General features: G+C 36.7%; 1 protein-coding gene across 2 annotated transcripts in view; it reads right to left on the bottom strand.

The window, feature by feature from the left end:
• Positions 1–1,599: 1,599 nt before the first annotated feature.
• LOC139145107 (uncharacterized) overlaps positions 1,600–19,771 on the bottom strand; it is a 32,930-nt gene continuing 14,758 nt past the window's right edge. Inside the window, exons 6-16 of one of the 2 annotated variants that reach the window (XR_011554895.1) lie at positions 19,520–19,591; positions 18,765–18,827; positions 18,023–18,088; positions 17,585–17,689; positions 16,467–16,574; positions 15,137–15,211; positions 14,662–14,829; positions 12,145–12,318; positions 7,366–7,473; positions 6,184–6,446; positions 1,600–1,874 (exon numbers count right to left, since the gene is read on the bottom strand). Coding sequence is in view for 1 of the 2 variants with exons in the window: in XM_070716056.1 (XP_070572157.1) it covers positions 2,089–2,141; positions 7,366–7,473; positions 12,145–12,318; positions 14,662–14,829; positions 15,137–15,211; positions 16,467–16,574; positions 17,585–17,689; positions 18,023–18,088; positions 18,765–18,827; positions 19,520–19,591 (992 nt within the window). In the remaining variant the exon portion in view is untranslated. Of the gene's footprint in view, positions 1,875–1,954; positions 2,142–6,183; positions 6,447–7,365; positions 7,474–12,144; positions 12,319–14,661; positions 14,830–15,136; positions 15,212–16,466; positions 16,575–17,584; positions 17,690–18,022; positions 18,089–18,764; positions 18,828–19,519; positions 19,592–19,771 lie in introns of those variants that run through there. The other variant, XM_070716056.1, reaches the window with a different exon arrangement.

The following is a 19,771-nucleotide window of genomic DNA, read 5'->3' as shown; positions in this document are numbered from 1 at the left end:
CAGCCGAAGGAAAGAAAGGCATGCAAAGGTATACATGTAGTTTTATGATAATTTGATCATCTGCACTCAAAATGCGTGTGAGAGCGTGTAGGTATGTAGTTGTAGCCGCTTACGTTCACTTATATTGCTTAGCATGTATTAGTCGTTGTGCGTGATCACATACTGTGTGTTGTACATATATCTGGCACTCTTTTGGGCTAATGTCTACTTGTATAAATGTGAAAGCTAGTTTTTTTTTATTGGGGTGGGGAGTTAATTCATGGACAGGTGCAGAAGCGTAGGGAGTGATATGGTTGCTACATGTTCTTTTATGGCATCATGCCGTTTGAATGATTGAGACGATTTTAGCAGGACTCGCTTAAATTTTTACGAAAAAGCTATTGCCGGATCCAGCAGAATCGGTCTGCAAACAGAGAGAACGGATGATCGCTTAATTGCAGAATACTTTGACATCTGACATTTTGTTTAGCTATGTCATTGCCGAGATTGATATGCTATCGTCATTATGTACAATAATTTCTTGTTCACAACAGCATGCCGTAGAAAAGATATGATGGTATATTTGCAGAGATCCTAAGCATGCTTGCAATGAAGGATTCGAATAAAATTCGCCCCTCTTATCAAAGTTTTGATGTCCAGGCGTGTGGCATGCGTACCCAATGATCAATAGCTTTTTCGTAAAAATTTAAGCGAGTTTACACCTTGGGACAGAGTCCGCATTTACAGGGAAAGAGGTGATTTGTGGCTATAGATCACTAATCGAGATCATCTCAGTTGTGTGTATACTCGCACGTCACCCTCATTCATTAAAATATTGTGTAGTGTAAGTCATCTTATTCAATGCATTATGTAGATTCTACAATTGACTCATCGTTGGTACCCGATCATTAACACCATACTTCTAGTTTACCTTTAAATAAATGCACAATCTTTCAGTAAAAGTTGTAACTTCATTACAAACGTATTTATTATTGTTTCTTTCCATGGATATATATTTACCAAGCCTTTATTATCACAGAATAATTGTGTTTGATTGGTAAGGCATTTCGCTTGCCGCCTATGTTGCCAAAGAAATCTGAACGAAACATGCAGAACCATCTCAAGACAGAATACTGTTGTAGAATGTAGGTGTAGGTACGACACGCAACCTCAAGGTATGGTTTAACAATATGGCCGCCAAGGTCATGTGACCAATTGAAGTGCAAGTGTTCCATTGCACTAGTCCTCCCTACCCCGAATAAGGTGTAAAGTTTCGTAAATATTCTTGCAGCAGTTTCTGTGATTAGGAGCGACAAAAAAGTACGGAAGAAGAATTGAAAAAGATTTTAATTTTCCATACGAACGTTTAATATTAAAATCAATCTGTTGTACAGGAAAGTAAGCTTACACATCAAATCAAAAGAAGAGTTGGCAAAAAATGAGATCAGACAAAATGCTGAAAATATTGAGACGAATAGTAATGGCTTATTTACACTGATTTCAGCAGAGCATTTGATGAAGTAAATCACGTTTCTTCATAAGTTACAGTGTTACTGTTTTCATGAGGATCTGTCAAGGTGGTTTCATAGTTACTTGACCAACAGAGGGTAAAGATTACTTGTGTTATTTTTGATTCTATCACAGTGCACCAAGCAATGAGAATTGAATCAATCCAAAAACGCTTTCTTAAAACGCTTTCATAAGGACAGCAGTGTCTTGTATAATTGTGACTGTGATTTACTCTGCACTTTTATAATATTTCACATTTACATCTTCGTAGGGATATTTTTGACTGTGTAGTGCTGCGAATAAGTCTTCTGTCATATTTTAAATGTACATATAGTGTCTCTTTCTTTGGCTTCAACGTTCATCGTTTCAGTGCCAGAAGAAGGGGCCTGATTTACATACCCAATAATAGAGTCGATGCTACAAAGAGCGGATTCATTTGTCGCATTTCCCGTTTTTCGCTTAATAGTAATAGTAATATTGATGTATTTTGCCATTCATTTCAACTTTACGAAACAAATGTCTTTGCAGTCTTGTCTATGTGATTTTAATCTGTTGCATGTCCCTTGTATATGTAGTTCTTCATTTTCAATTTTGTCTTGATTAGATTTGTATTTTATATTTCTTTTTTTTTGCTTGTCTGTAAGTGGCTGCCACTGTTGACGAGAATAAAATAAAACAAAAAGAAATATAAATATAATAAATAAATGTTGAACTGAAAAAACGATGAAACTTAAAATAAGAAATGGACTATAATATCTATAAATTGATCCGTGATGTACTGGAACAGCAACGGGAAATTTGAGGCAATGATCTGCAAGAACTGGAAAGAAAACTGCAAAAGCGATGGTATAAAAGCCATGACGAGACAGGGGGTAACTGATGAATGGAGAAGACAGCTGGAAATGAGTAAAATATCAGTGGTGTCTGAAAGAAAACACAATGTTAAATAAGGCAAGATGCAAATTGTATAGAAATTCTCCGATGAAAAGAAGAAAGCAGTAACAAAGTTTGCGAAACCAAAACAGAGGACAAAGAGTTATTTGAAAAAAGTTATATAGGTCATTGAAAATAAAAGACCTCACGTTTTACATAAAATTCCACCTGATCGCCTATGAGATTAAGACCAGTATGAACAAGCTCCGGTGCTAGCAAAGTGAGAAAAAATATTTCATTTATTAATCAAGGTAGCTCAACTCGTCTAAATGAGGACATAGTTGGGCTTCTGTTACGGCAAAATATACGTACCCATGACTGCTTTGGCGAATCGAAGCTGCAACGTTTCTAAATATACGATAATAAGTCATCTTGCAGGACTCAATTATCTCGATTATGTCTTGATGCGCGTGTGACAAGTGATTACCTTTTTACCTTTGTACAGAGTGGAAACGTCAATTATTCTGGCACATGTTGACATCCTCTCCGGGCGATCGCAGCGTTTTCTACAATTATATTCGCAAACTTCGAATTAACTTTGTTTATATACGACATAAGAAATTGAAGACGATAAGAAAGATTGTGAAGTCTTGGAATAAGAGAGTTGTTATCCCTCAGATCAAGGAGAGAACACCTGCTTTATATTATCCGAGTTTATACTCACTTGAGCTGATCACCATTCACGTCTGTGAGGAAATTGGTTACACAGACGGGCTTGACATCGTGTCTGCCTTCAAAGCTGTGATGCAAAATTTAGTCGCCTACAAGCACATTGATGTCGTATGGTACTGTAATTATGATCAGGAAATTGCAGCCGAAGGAAAGAAAGGCATGCAAAGGTATATGTAGTTTTATGATAATTTGATCATCTGCACTCAAAATGCGTGTGTGAGCGTGTAGGTATGTAGTTGTAGCCGCTTACGTTCACATATATTGCTTAGCATGTATTAGTCGTTGTGCGTGATCACATACTGTGTGTTGTACATATATCTGGCACTCTTTGGGCTAATGTCTACTTGTATAAGTGTGAAAGCTAGTTTTCTTATGGGGTGGGAGTTAATTCATGGACAGGTGCAGAAGCGTAGGGAATATGGTTGCTACATGTTCTTTTATGGCATGCTGTTTGAATGAGTGAGACGATTTTAGCAGGACTCGCTTAAATTTTTACGAAAAAGCCATTGATTTAAAATGTGATCATCGGGTACGCATGCCACATGCCTGGACATCGACAGCAGCATTGAAGATGGCATGTAAGTCTTTCAATACTTTGATAAGAGGGGCGAATTTTATTCGAATCCTTTATTGCAAGCATGCTTAGGATCTCTGCAAATATACGATCACATCTTTTCTACGGCATGCTGGTTATGAACAAGAAATTATTGTACGTGATGAAGCTAGCATATCAATCGCGGCAATGACATAGCTAAACAAAATGTCCGATGTCAAAGTATTCTGCAATTAAGCGATCATCCTTCCTCTCTGTTTGCAGACCGATTCTGCTGGATCCGGCAGACCCAACCTTTAATGTGTTGTAAGTAAACGACAGAGAAGCGTTGGAACATGTAGCAGAACTCGCCAAGGAAACACTGAATGAACCACTACGTGTACTGCCTGAAGCGAACATCCCTCCTCGGGGTTCCCGTCACTAAAAAGGAATATCACCACAGGCTGAAACGGAAAGACAACCTCATTAAACCCTCTTCATCACAAGATGCAAACAACATATTGTTTTTGTTATTTTTTTACGATGAATGTAAGAATTGTAAAGATTATTGTTTTACGGAAACTAAAATAACGTCAGAATACTTATATATTGTGTATTAGAGGACGCCATTCAGTCATAACAATTTACACCTTGGGACAGAGTCCGCATTTACAGGGAAAGAGGTGATTTGTGGCTATAGATCACTAATCGAGATCATCTCAGTTGTGTGTATACTCGCACGTCACCCTCATTCATTTAAATATTGTGTAGTGTAAGTCATCTTATTCAATGCATTATGTAGATTCTACAATTGACTCATCGTTGGTACCCGATCATTAACACCATACTGAGTTTACCTTTAAATAAATGCACAATCTTACAGTAAAGTTGTAACTTCATTACAAACGTATTTATTATTGTTTCCTTCCATGGATATATATTTACCAAGCCTTTATTGTCACAGAATAATTGTGTTTGATTGGTAAGGCATTTCGCTTGCCGCCTATGTTGCCAAAGAAATCTGAATGAAACATGCAGAACCATCTCAAGACAGAATACTGTTGTAGAATGTAGGTGTAGGTACGACACGCAACCTCAAGGTATGGTTTAACAATATGGCCGCCAAGGTCATGTGACCAATTGAAGTGCAAGTGTTCCATTGCACTAGTCCTCCCTACCCCGAATAAGGTGTAAAGTTTCGTAAATATTCTTGCAGCAGTTTCTGTGATTAGGAGCGACAAAAAAGTACGGAAGAAGAATTGAAAAAGATTTTAATTTTCCATACGAACGTTTAATATTAAAATCAATCTGTTGTACAGGAAAGTAAGCTTACACATCAAATCAAAAGAAGAGTTGGCAAAAAATGAGATCAGACAAAATGCTGAAAATATTGAGACGAATAGTAATGGCTTATTTACACTGATTTCAGCAGAGCATTTGATGAAGTAAATCACGTTTCTTCATAAGTTACAGTGTTACTGTTTTCATGAGGATCTGTCAAAGTGGTTTCATAGTTATTTGACCAACAGAGGGTAAAGACCATGTTACAAATATTTGTAGATCAGCATCACATGCGATTTGGAGGTTAGGAAAGATTCGTGATCTTCTCGACCAACGTACCACGGAGAAACTTGTTCATGCCTTCATTACATCACGTTTGGATTACTGCAACAGTCTTCTTTTTGGTCTTCCGAATTTTGAATACGTAAACTCCAGGCTATTCAAAATTCAGCCGCCCGGCTTGTTAGCAGAAAGAAGAAAAGGGACCACATAACACCAGTACTACAAAATTTACATTGGCTTCCAGTCCAGAAACGAATTGATTTTAAAATTCTTTGTTTCACTTACAAAATTCTTACAGCCAAGCCCCCGACTATCTAGCAGAAATGCTTACAGTCAGTTCATACTGGTCGTACACTTGGTCCCAGTCTAGTGGTGCGATCATTTTGCATCAGCCTGTTTGCAACACGGCTTTTTATGGCAATAGAGCCTTTTCTGTATGTGCTCCCCATTTGTGGAATGCTTTACCATTTGAGATAAGGCTTGCTAATTCTTTTAACAATTTTAGAAGTCAGTTAAAAACTTATCTTTTTAGATCATTTTATTCCTAGACACTTTTTAAAATTTTACCTCTTTGCATTTTATTGGTGTTTTCTCGTAATTTTTATTTATAATTTACCTCTTTTTTTAGTGTTGTGTAAAGCGCATTGAGATTTTTAAAATGTAATGCGCTCTATAAGAAATAAATATTATTATTATTATTATTATTAAAGATTACTTGTGTTATTTTTGATTCTATCACAGTGCACCAAGCAATGAGAATTGAATCAATCCAAAAACGCTTTCTTAAAACGCTTTCATAAGGACAGCAGTGTATTGTATAATTGTGACTGTGATTTACTCTGCACTTTTATAATATTTCACATTTACATCTTCGTAGGGATATTTTTGACTGTGTAGTGCTGCGAATAAGTCTTCTGTCATTTTTAAATGTACAGATAGATAGTGTCTCTTTCTTTGGCTTCAACGTTCATCGTTTAAGTGCCAGAAGAAGGGGCCTGATTTACATACCCAATAATAGAGTCGATGCTACAAAGAGCGGATTCATTTGTCGCATTTCCCGTTTTTCGCTTAATAGTAAAAGTAATATTGATGTATTTTGCAATTCATTTCAACTTTACGAAACAAATGTCTTTGCAGTCTTGTCTATGTGATTTTAATCTGTTGCATGTCCCTTGTATATGTAGTTCTTCATTTTCAATTTTGTCTTGATTAGATTTGTATTTTGTATTTTTTTTCACTTGTCTGTAAGTGGTTGCCACTGTTGAATAAAATAAAACAAAAAGAAATACAGATATAATAAATAAATGTTGAACTGAAAAAACGATGAAACTTAAAATAAGAAATGGACTGTAATATCTATAAATTGATCCGTGATGTACTGGAACAGCAGCGGGAAATTTAAGGTAATGATCAGCAAGAACTTGAAAGAAAACTGCAAAAGCGATGGTATAAAGCCATGACGAGACAGAAGTAACTGATGAATGGAGAAGACAGCTGGAAATGAGTAAAATATCAGTGGTGTCTGAAAGAAAACACGATGTTAAATAAGGCAAGATGCAAATTGTATAGAAATTCTCCGATGAAAAGAAGAAAGCAGTAACAAAGTTTGCGAAACCAAAACAGAGGACAAAGAGTTATTTGAAAAAAGTTATATAGGTCATTGAAAATAAAAGACCTCACGTTTTACATAAAATTCCACCTGATCGCCTATGAGATTAAGACCAGTATGAACAACCTACGGTGCTAGCAAAGAGTCTTCTTAAGTACCGACTAAGGTCTCTGTCATTCCCATGAAGGAGAAGCAGAAGATTTCGAACGAAACCAATAGGGGCCAGCGCCCGGTTGGTTTGTGTCCCTAATTATATTTGAATGAAGAAAATTTTAAATATAATACAAAGCATGTATCGCCACAAAATAACAGCAATTCTGATTCCATTTCTCAAGGAACATCCATACTAACCCTCAAAGTGATCAAATCAATGGTTTTGAGGAAAAGTTGAAAATACTGAGCTCGGCCAAGAAAGCGAGTGGCTTTAAAATGACTTGATCAAAAAGCCAACAATTAATTGGAGATATTTGCTCAAGTGACCGTTCCACCACATTTAAACAAGTCATTGGATGAAATTTTCATTTTGGCATCGTCATACTATAAGTACAACGTTAAGATTGATACTTACATCTTTGTTTAGGTCGTTTCTGCGTATGAGTAATTTGAAGATGGTCTTGAGCTTCCACATGCCCGATAAACACCTTGCCGCAATACGTACATGTTGCTCCTGCTTGGTCTACATAAGTGGATAAATTCAGGGAAACATTCAGTTAATTCGCATGAAGATGCGTGTAGGTCTTAAAGGTATAGAGTCACCTGTAATCTAAATGTGCCCATATATGGTCAAAGGGGCGTTCCTTGGTATTCAAAATGCCCATGTGAGGGCGCTGTTTTTTAAAAGCGGCCACCCGCTTAAAATCTGTGATGGGTTACATTTTCTCTTTCCATGGTAATTGTGGCAAAATCAAAACAGGTGACAGTATACCTTTAAGATAGAACGTAGGCCTTCAGTAAAAGAGAAACATATAAATTTTGATCGTAAGGTTATTTTGCAAATATTGCTTGCTATCCTCGATGTGTAGACTGGAATGACATGCGTATTAATCTGGCAAATATGAAAACACTGCGGAACATATACTTTAGTTTGGTTATTTTGACACAAAGCATCTATTAACTTAAGTCAATTACGTTGAACCGCTTAAAGATCGCGTGATATAATTCTGCTTATAATATGTAGATTGGCGAAACGTATTATTTTATGATGAATTCATGCAAAGTAATATTTCAAACCCATGTTATTGGTTAACAATAGCGTCAATAACAATGTACGATCCTATCAGATATGAAGTTTGTGAGATACTGAGAAATTGGTTTTGAAAATTTATGCAAATATCACAATCATTTACTCAAATGGAATGAAATCGCTCAAGGATCTTGCAAATATTGTACATCTCTGCATTTTTGAGAAAAAATTGTTTACAATATATCAATACTGACTAAAATACTCTCATAAATGCTCATTTTACGATCATTCATAGAAAATACAGTAAGTCATTTTAGGACAAACCTAAACGTGAATCTACCAGACAAATGGTTTCAGAGGAAAAGGTGTTTGCCTAAAGAGTCAAAATTGAATAAGGAATTAACCTATTTACGTTCGGTGATTTCACCATCAATTTGTAAAATAGTAAGTCAGCCCCGGGAACCTACATCATAAATTGAGAAAGCTATGTGACCTTTACTTAGGGAGGCAAAATGTTCTTTGGCCAAAACTGGGCAGAACTGTTCCTTAATTTACCATGAGAGAAAATGCCGAGAGAGTTTGACCGGTTGACCTCGCTGTTAATTTATGAAGGAAATTACAATAACAATGCTTGGTCGAATGACGCAGTGCCTTGAGGGTGGGATCGCCAGTGGTATAGGGGGAGGAGTACCTTCCCGATGGTGATAAGTGGTGCGGATTACCGTCGCCTAGGTGACTTGCGTTGCAAATACCTGGACTGAACCCACGCGTGGACTGAACCATTTGTTTTTTTGGGGGGTGTCGATGGTACTTTGACAATAAAAGTAAAGATGCACAGATATCGAGTTTATTGTCTTGTTTATGAGCGGCCAGTATTTCCAACAGCATGAATTACGTGCATTTGCCCTAGAAGAAATAAATAATTTCGAATAAAACATCGCGAATATAACCACATTCCTTAAGCTCGACGTACCCCAAAGAACCATGAAATCGCCCGACTTTCGATTGAAGAGATGAGTTTTGCCAAACCGCGTATACAGAAAAAGTGGCAGATGACTTTATTTTTAGAATCATAGACAGTATAGCGAGATGTAAAAAATGTGAAAGAGGCTCCCCATCTAACTATCCTAAATGTTTTTGTGTCGAGTTTGTGTTTGATTCGTTTCGAAAATGTGTTCCTACATTCTTATCCGATTGTGTGTGTTAATAAAAATGTTTGTTTCGCTTTGGATATTTGTAGAGAAGTTTGGATAGTGTGTACGGTAATGTTTTGTTTGTGTGGGGAATGTTGTGTTGGGGAAAGCTTGTGGCGAGACGCAGCCGGACCTATGTTGTTACAAAAGTTGATAGAGTCGCCCTTTGACGCTTGCGTTTCGAAACCCGGTTGTGGTTTCTCATCAGTCGCGGTGTAGATTCTTTCCTTAGTTTGTGTTTGTGAAAATTTATTTTAATGCATTTTAGTGGTCTTGCTTTTCGATTAGCGAGGCAAGTATATTAATTTTTGGTCACGTTGTGAGTCCGTTTGGTGGTTCGGTTTGTTTGTTCTATGTTTCTTTACTTCGGTAAATTTTGTTTTGACTGGTGTGTCTTTTAGATTTTTGCGGAGGTTTGTGAATTTTTAGGCAATAAGTACCACTGGGGTACGGATTTTATGTTTATTGGATCAAGATACTCACAAGTATCCTGGTTGATGTGCTTGTTCTCGTACATTTTGATTCATAGTTCGTTTACTTTGTTTACTGTTTGTTCTGGCTTGTTGTGTATAATACTGAGTGTTGCGTAATTGCCTTTCGCATTCGAGTACGTAATCGTTTGTGTTGACAATGACGAAAACCCGACCCTTGTCGAGGGTTTTTTCCCCGAAATTTGTCTATTGTTTGCAAGCTGGTTTATCGCGATTCTTTTAGCACGCGACATGTTTTGTTTCCTTGTTTGAAAGGGTATCTCTAGAAGTGCGAGTTTAGCAGCTTCAGATAGCTTTCAAGTTTTTGGTGTTTGTTGTTTGTGGAGCCCAATTTGACTTTTCTTTGAATTTGTGTTGTTGCGATTGTTTGTGTCTCACGATGTAGCGTAGTCACATTTTACGACTTTATTTGTTGAAATCCTGAGGTGGTTTTATTCTGTTTGGTTTTGTTGGCGTCCGAATTAATTTTAAGGCCTTTGCCTAGTACTATTTTCGGAGTTTCATAGTTTGAGCGATGATAGGTTGTTGTTGAATTTCATGTTGTTGTCGGCTTTTCTTTGGAAATAGCTGATTTATTTCCACGGCCATTTTTTCTGTCACGTTATTTTTATGTGTACGATTTTTGTTATTTCTTTTAAGTGTTTGTGTGTTCTATGTCATTTTATGGTTTTTTGGGTAGTTCTCTTTTTGGAGTGTTTGGTGGCCCTGAAAAGGGCCGCTTGGTATGGGTTTTTGTTAGCGCTTGGCGCGTTTGTTTTGGCGATGAGCCTATAGCTTTTTTATGCTTCTTTTCGCCGATTCGATGTGCTTGGTAAGTAGGTGTTTGCCGCCTTCTTGTCACTGTGTGTGCGTACATGGACAGTCTGCATAGCCCTTGAATGTGGTCTCGATTTTGATCAAACCATGGAGGTACCTCCATGATCAAACTTACAATTTAGGAGTATATATCAAAACTGATAAATGATTTATGTTTTCACATGGGTTCACAAAAAGTTTCGCCCCGGTGTTCATTTTTGGCCCAGGAATTCCATCTACCCACCCTCTACAGAGTAGTAAGCTTATGGGGCAAGTAATATGGATGCGCCGGTGCGATTCAACGATCAACCTCTATATCGCATCGAAAGTCAACAATTTTACGGCACGGACTATGATTTTATAAGTTTATACACAGTCCCTCGTGGATAGAGAGACTGTGGTTTATATAAAAATTATAAGGCGCGGGGTATTATATATTGACTGATTACTGTAGCTATAGATAGGCTACATTCAGGACGGGCAGCGACGGGCAGTAATTAGTAGGCAAAACCACGGTCCCTCCACAGAGGGACCGTGGCAAAACAGGTGGTTTTCACCGTGGGCAGAACTCGGTGCAATGATACTGAACATTAATAGTTAGCCTGTCACCTTGAAGGTAATGCTGTAGGTGAAACAAATAAGCTTACTTCAAACGCACGATGGTACAAACATTCCTACCTCCATGGTACAAACAACACCACAAGTGAAACGTACACATAGAAATACACGCGTTCCTACGTTGTGCCCACCCGGGCCACGCGATTAAAATATGACTGATACTGCTGGATAGTGTTAATTGGGTCGGTAAACAGTCAACTAATAGTTTAATTGACTACCTGGGTGATTGGCAGGTCGTGTCCAACGACGCATATGCAAAGCAGGCCAAAAGACAAAAGCCCCCAAAGTTATTGACAGCTGGCCAGGGGTCACCATGAATACGTAATGAAGCTTCACTACGCAGAAACTGCGTAGTCAAGCCCTTCTTAACCGGTCAAACTCTCTCGGCATTTTCCGGCATGCATTTAGTCATACATCGGGACCTAAAGCAAATTTTATGCAATGCCATGAGCTTCGTAGAAGTTTCATAGGAGAAGATATTTGAGGTATATTCGACGTAAATGAAGAACGCATGACTTTGCATCCGCAAAATTTATGCTAATTTGAACAAACGTGAATGCGGCTATATTTGAGGACCTGAAAAATATAAATGGTGTGTGACAATAATTTCATAATTTCGAATTTTGAAGCCCTTATTCGTATTTATATCACTCCAGCAAAAACAAAAACGTCCTTCCAATATATCCTTGCATTCCTTCATACCAAATTTAATGATAATAGGCCTATGTGCATCTGTTCAAGATAGCTCTATAGCAGGCCATAAATACAAATATCCGGGCATGCGGTAGATGATCTTAATAGCCTCCCATATACGTACCGCTTGTGCAACTAAGTTAAGCTAACTGCAAATTGTGAGCACTGCTCCTTAACGCAACATTGCGGCATATTAAAAACACTAAAAACAACACACATCAAACATGTCTTACACAATATTTTTACATAAGGCAGACATTTTAGTCATACCTCGGGACGTAAAGCAAATTTCATGCAATGCCATGAGCTTCGTAGAAGTTTCATAGGAGAAGATATTTGAAGTATATTCGACGTAAATGAAGTTTATTACTTACGATTATTTCTTGATAAGCGTTCCCTGAAGATAGGAAAGTCACTAAGACAAACAATGTGCTTAAAACGAGGTCTATTCCTCTTTGTTGACCTGTCATGAGATGTATTGTGAGGCGCTCCTAGACGTTCTGCCAAATGCCGGTCAACAATCCACAACTTTTTATACGTTGGACAAGCTTAATTGGTAAAATAAATAAAAATAACAAATTATAGTAAAAGATGGTGTAGAGAAACTAGAAAGCTGTGGGTAAAGAAAGAAAACGGTCAGTTATTTCTCGGTTAGTTGAGCTAGGACAATACCAAAGACAATAAAACCAAGAAATCCATACGGGAAATTCAAATAACTTCTTTCAGACAATCCGCCCACCTCCAAACCTTCTTGTCAAAGATAGCCTTAATAAACCATTTAATTACAAAACCAAGTCATACTGAGCGCTGCGGTAACTGCAATCACTGTCACTTTATCATCTAAACTGTACTTATGCGAGCACCCCTACTGGCCAAACACATGATGTCATCGGTAACATATCTTATAACACTAACAACCGAAAGGTATTATCGTAAGAGATAGTTGATACCCCTCATGCACCCGTTGTCCCTCTCCCTTGCTAGTGTTTTGTTTTCATTGTATTTCACTTCTTCACTCCGACTAGGGTGCCCTCTGATTTACACAATGTCCGTTTACCTAAAGGGCGCGTTCTCACGTCTTTTGTCACACTCCTTTCCAGCACCTCAACCTAAAAGGGACTTTTTCTGCTCCGTCCGAGGTTAGTCAATGCTTTCCCGCTTTCTATAATTCTCATTTTTATATCCGTCTACAGTATTCATTATGGTCAATTTTCCATTCAATGGTTATCAATTAGCATTGTTTTTCCTTTATCAACCAGCCTGCTTTACTTTTGAATCCCACAGAAATATTTATCCATTGAACTTTTCCCACTTCTTTTTTGATGTGTATGCCTTCGTGTTTATTTACCATAAAGACACCTGCGTCTCAGTATTTTAATGCAGTATTTCTAATTGTATTTGAATTTATTACTCTGAATTTCTCGGTTTTACTCCTAATCGGATGTTTTCTATGTAAACTGTGTGGCCTATGTAATCACGCGTCGCGTACAATTCAAAAAGTACACGATCGCACTATGTAATTTAACAGGTAGATTGATGCTGCTCTTTATAGATCCTGGGAACGTTCTTGAATGATCATTCAAAAGTCATTGAGTTATAGATTATTTTAACATTGTATGACATAGAATTGTACACAAGAAAAATGACGGAGAACACTAAATAATCTAGCATGCATTATTGTACGATGCTGATGCAAATAATATCTTTACAACGTTTCTTGCATTGGAGGCTGTCCTTAAGAAGCATAACACTTGATAACCGAATTGATATTATATTAGTAAAATACTGTCAACAAACTCTTTATAGTCAAAGGAAATGAAAGTTAGGCTTGTCGGGAAAAACTTAACAAAAATTTGTATTGACAGTTTTGTCGCATCACTTTTCAGCATGTTGCTGACTGCCTTCGACGTTCGAATTAATCATTTTACCTAACGGCTTAACGGACATTTAAACCCATTCTGTTAAGAAATGTTTTTTCTAAGCGATTAATAGTTGCATCCTACAATATATAACGATAAACTGCTCTTTGTACGAAATATTGTAAAGCTCTCTTAGTTCAAAATTAAGTGAAAATGGCACTATCTCTGATCAAAGTTTCTGGAAAGGGCTGTAAGCAGTTTTGTGTATTTTATGGCCTTGTGAATTACTTTTCTGTATGACAGCATTGACGCTTGCATACGCATAGTGATATTTAAGCAATAAAGCACACCCTACGACGGTATACCACGATATTTTGACCGGTTGACGACATATATGCACGAGCGATAGCGAGTGCATATATGGAGTAAACTGGTCAAAATCGAGTGGTATACAGTTGCTGGGTGTGATTTATTGCTATTATATCATAACAGTATATTGAAATTCTAGTGCGGAACGTCAAAAACGGATTTTTGCTTAAGCTGAGAGCTCGAATTTTGCATACTTTCAGGTTTTTGCTGAAGATTATACTTGAAGGTAGAAGGTAGAATTCCATTATGACTGGCTGACAAAGATATCCGATTTCCTCAAAGCCCTCCTTATCCGAGCCATCGGCAATATCGTTAGCGAAGAGTGGAAAGCCATGTTTTATGTTTACTTCGCATGCCGCAAGTATATTTGGCGAACAACCAAGAGCAGTCGACTTTTGACGGGCACCGTGATGGCTAGACATTTGACGATAAATATAAATGCTCATATTTAAATTTACTGCAAACGTCACCCTGACAGGGCAATATGAAACTGGATGAGGTCGATCAAGTCCAAAACACCTAATATGTCCCTACCCGTCACCCCTTTCTTAGCAGGCGTCCTCTTAATTTTGAAGTGGATTTCATGCTCATGATGTTTTTGTGGAATAAAAATGAATAAAGTATATTAGTTGAAGAAATTTTTAAATTATATAATTTACTCACCAGAGTTGCTTAATCTTTCCCCTACATATGCTTTCCTGAGAAAGTCATCTCGACATCGGTACTGTCGATTCTTTGGCCCCTGAGTATCAAAACGTCTTGGGTCTCCAACAATGGCGTAAGGTGCCAAATTTCTCCGGCAATAGCACAACCCATCACATACCAGACAAGCTAAGGGTGATAAAAACACCGAATATATTTTGCTGTGAAGTTTGCTTTAAGTGCTTACATGTCATATAACTATTAAGTTAATCAAACCAGTTTTGGTGATCGGTTGTTTTCTCGTCAGAACTTTGAGACATACGAGATATACGGTGGCCAGGCTATGTAAAGTCATTTTATGCGCCATTTGAACTAGTTTTAAAAAAAAAACACTGATCGTAGATCATCGGCAACGACTGTGTCATCGTCGAAGGTATTTCTTATCTCAGAAGCAGATCCTATATAATGTTAACCTCCATAAAATTTCTCTAGTTACCTTTAATATCATGAATTGGATCTGGTGGTGGACCAATATTCCTGCGTTTTGTGGAAGACTTTCTAATAATTAAATCTTTGTCAGTAAGAAAAGAGGAAAAGGAGAGAAGTTGAGCGTAAGGGAGGTGAAAGCTCTATTCGCTATTACTTTAGATCAATTATTCGGTAAAAGCTGCTCTATTTATATAATATAGTTTCTTGTGCATTTAGACCTAGCAACCTATAATGTGGCATTAGCTGTAAGGAATGAGTATTCGATTGCATGCTTGGCCCTAGATCGGAGCACTTTTGAGCCTTGTACGTCGTGTATACTGATTTCCAAGCCGGTAAAGCTTGATTATTAAATAACTTAAGAAGATGGTCATATTTTACAGTCAGTAAGACAATAATAGAAATTTGCATCTATCAAAGTAAGGCCGGAAGAGTTCGTCCGCCATGTTGCTTTATTATATGGAATATAGGTAACACAACACGATTTGTCGAAACTGTTTTTTGCATAAATCCCTGCAACTAAAAATTTTGGACTTATCGCCAGAAATTGAGATGACCACATTTCTTAATCTTCGCAAGACGGTGTCATCTCAGAAGTTGACATAATTTAAGCCTTAAAATCAACAAGAATTTAAAAATGAGGGTTAGCTCGTAAACTGACGAAAAACTTTCTTTAATTTATCTTTTATCTGCTTTTCAAGGAATGCAAATACAAATACTTCAAGTCAATTTAAAGATATACTACTAACATCTACAAAGCCAGAAATCCAGTTACATGAATGTGTTGTCATAAGATCGATTGGCTCACGAGTAATGGGTCGGTCAGAGAATGATGATTAACACGAGAGAGAAATATACGTTAAGGTAAAGAACAACCGATTCAATTTGTTTTAAGAGTAGAGATGCAAAATTATGTCATTGTAATATCTTCCTCTTCTTGAAACTTCCCAAAGATACAGTTAGAAAAGTATTATTTTGAATATTTAAAAAACCGTTTACACCTTGCTACATTTAACGATAAACAGGCAAAATAAAAGAAAAAACGGCACGTGAGACTCGATGTCGGTCTTGGTCGATGTCTGCGTGAAACGTGGCTGATATTGCTGAAGCATGATTTTTATAAACAACACTTTTTAGGTGTGACTTTAACATGACAATAGATTTATGTAATAAAAAGATAAAATGCATCAAATCACAGATATCAAAACAGTTGTCCGAGTTCTTCCACAAAGAGATCTTACTCAGTCATCAGTTCATGGCATGATCGTCATCTGATAATGTGGAGAAGACTTCACGCAGGAAAACAATGTTAATAAAATTATATAAAAAGAACAGACAACCTTCATTGTTAGGGGTCACATTATACTCTGCGTTGGCCTCTATTTGTTGACCTCCAGTAATCCCATTTCTTTTCTTTCTTCTTCTACTAATTATTGGTAAATCTGAAACTGCAAACCATCCCATGTAAGCCTCTTTGCTCAGGGTTCAGGGCCTATATGAATGTACACATGAACGTTGAAACGGCCATGTGACCAGGCGACAATAGTAAATATCCGGTCTCAAGAACCACAGGACCGATTAAGTTGACATCTTTGATTTTGGAACATTTCCATTTAACCCAACTAACGGACCGTCAGTGTTGCAGTTTTGTAATGACTATCAATATACGAAACACCTATGCCAATAAGAAGGTGTTCAAAAATCTCCTTCTCGTAATCAATAGAGAGAGTATTTGCTAGTTTGCAAAAACACTTCAATCGGTTTGATGTTAGGCTACCTTATTAGCATTTGCGATAAACCTTCAATAATCGAGACATCATATTCAAACATCTACATCTCAAGTAATAACGCTGACCCTGTAAGTTTTTGTGTATCGTCATTAGTCAGAATACTCGAAAGTTAGCAACATGTATTTCAGTATGCCTCGTGGTTTGATGGCCAAATTTTGATTAGACCTGTAATTTCAGAGTCGTACAAAATTTACGAACAATGGCGAAACTCTTCTCAAACAGTCAATAGGTGAGGAATATTGCCACTGGTCAACAAGAATGTCATGGTTTCCAAGTGCTCGTGATGAATACAATTGTATGCATCCTCATTGCTTGATCGGTAACCCATTGTTCTTCCATATATTTGAAGATTATTTAAAGAGGAAGGTTTAGAAATCTAGGCAGATAAGCACTGACAATATTTCAGTCTTAATGAACTCTCTACATCTATGAAGACTGATATTTTTCAGAAGCAATATGAGCTGCACAAAATCAATTTGTTGAGTATATTTTCATGCGATGGAATTGAAAAAAGTTAGGCGGTAATATTAGTTATTCTCACCATATGTATTTTTCAACTCGTTGTACGACATTCTTACTTTTAATGAGCCAACATTCTTCAGCGTATAGTTTTGGAAGTGCCAACTGATGTAAAATTAAATTAGTTATACTGACCAGGAGATACGTACTTCCCCTGTAATCTATTTGCCAGTCTCCTTTGTCTTTCTGACGACGCCTTTTGAACAAGTTGGCCGAGAGCTTTCTACAGTCGCTAATGTTGAACAATCCCAAGTCTAAATAAATGACAATTGTACATATTACAGGGTGACTCAGTTGTCTGAGGAGCGCTAATGAGGACGTTAATAATACGCCTAAACTGTAGTAGAAAATTAGCTGATTATTGGAGTTATTGTTAAAATTCGTAATACTTTCTTTTCATTCAAAGAGTAGGAATTACTACATGTACATTATACATGACTGACCTTACAGATTACAACCTGTTCAATAGAGCTCCAGGAGCTAATCGATTTATAGAACGACCAGTGGTATAAACATGTGTTCTGTTGGCCACATGATTTTTGTATCGTGTCCATGAATATTTAGACGTATATGATAAGCGAATATACCTGTGATTGGCCCCTCTGAGAACGCATAGTCTCTTCTTGGCTTTTCATCGTATTTGTTCTTCTTTTCTAGATTAAAAGTAGATGTATAAGTTCAATAATATTTCTCAATCTTACATGATTCGGAGCAAAGTAGCGAAAGTTTGGCCTATTTAGAGCGACAGAATTTTTATATTATCCATGTGATACAAGTATACACACTGAGATGTGTGCATGTACACACACAAATATTAATCTTTACGGGCCTGAACCCATATCAGAGCCGTAAAGTCATATTACTCTATGGAAGTGAAAAGGTCGTTTCAGCATGGTAAATGTAGTATATATCGCCTAATCCTAATTTGATGAGCACCAATTCATTTCATTATTTCCCAACTTCCTCCATTCTCATGGAATTTATCAAACGGACAGTGGGTGAACTTCAGATTAGTTGATGTTAAAATCGACATGCCCATGCTTGGATTATTCAAAATGTTTGAAAATGTCCCACTTTTAAAATTAACACGATTGGAACTAATTTGGGATAATTGGATCTTCATTTTTTCCAAACAAATTAGGTGCCCTATAGCTAAATATTTCAATTTTACAAATTACTCATAAAAATAAGTGTATGACTAAAAAAAAAAAGCAGATCAGCTTACATTTACAGATTAAACAGACATTACTTCATCATCATCCAATTATCTCAAATTAGTTCAAATCGTGTTATGAACACTGCATTACAAACAGAGCCTACTGCACTTGCCTTTTCTTTCTTTCGAAATAGTTTTCCATTCTTCTTTCTTCTCTCGTTTCTTCTTGGCTAGAACTATAATTAACGGATCAAAGGCTAAATTGAGATCACATTATTAAGGGGTATTAACCCTTTGTGCGCCAAAGTCAATTTTTGTCACCTTTAGAAAATATACTTCAATCAATTTTTTTTTCAGATTTTTGTCAAAATTTTGATAACAAACTGTAGCCAATGAAATGTGATGTCCATTTGGTCCAAAATTATCAAACATTTACAGAAAAATTCATACAGATTGGTAAAAATGTTGCACTAAAATTTTGGTGAGAACAATTACAGCACTCAAAGGGTTACCTGGTGTAATTATTTCCAATATGTATAAAAATTTATTTACAAAATAAGTTTGGAAAGACGATATTAGTTTTCCGTGAATTTCTGTCGTTCGAAAAAAGCTTTGAAATAGAGAATGTCTCATTGAAACAAGACACACGAAATGTTTCAGTTGCTATAACCTCTACTAGTCCAATTGACTTGTATTCAAGAGTAAGAACTGCATATATCTAAACTTCTTGGCATCTACAAAGTTTTTTACTATCAACGTGCCACTTAGATACAGCTAAAAACATACAGATGGGATTACAAACATATTTGTACCTCTTCTTTATAATACTCAAACACTTTGAAAGTGACAGTACATCCCTAAAGCTTCCGAAATATTATACGATAAGATAAGATTAAATTCGAGCTTGTTAGAATAATCTGTAATTTACCTTTATAATCGAATATCGGCTTTGGTGGACGAATGTTCCTGTATTTTATGAAAGACTTTTTCATAATTGGATCTGCATCATTTCGTAAAGAAAAGGAAGTCGTACATTAGGTTTGTTAATATATTAAATTGTAATTAGCTTTTATTATCGATTGACGGCACGCATAATCATTTATGGATCACCATTTAGCGACAGAGATGAAGGAACACAGAACATTTGCTGATGGTTGATAAAGGCGTCACGCTTAACATT

This window comes from Ptychodera flava, chromosome 12 (assembly GCF_041260155.1).
Source record: "Ptychodera flava strain L36383 chromosome 12, AS_Pfla_20210202, whole genome shotgun sequence".
Lineage (NCBI taxonomy): Eukaryota > Metazoa > Hemichordata > Enteropneusta > Ptychoderidae > Ptychodera > Ptychodera flava.
Note: the sequence above shows the minus strand (reverse complement) of the source record. Positions and strands in the feature narration are given on the sequence as shown.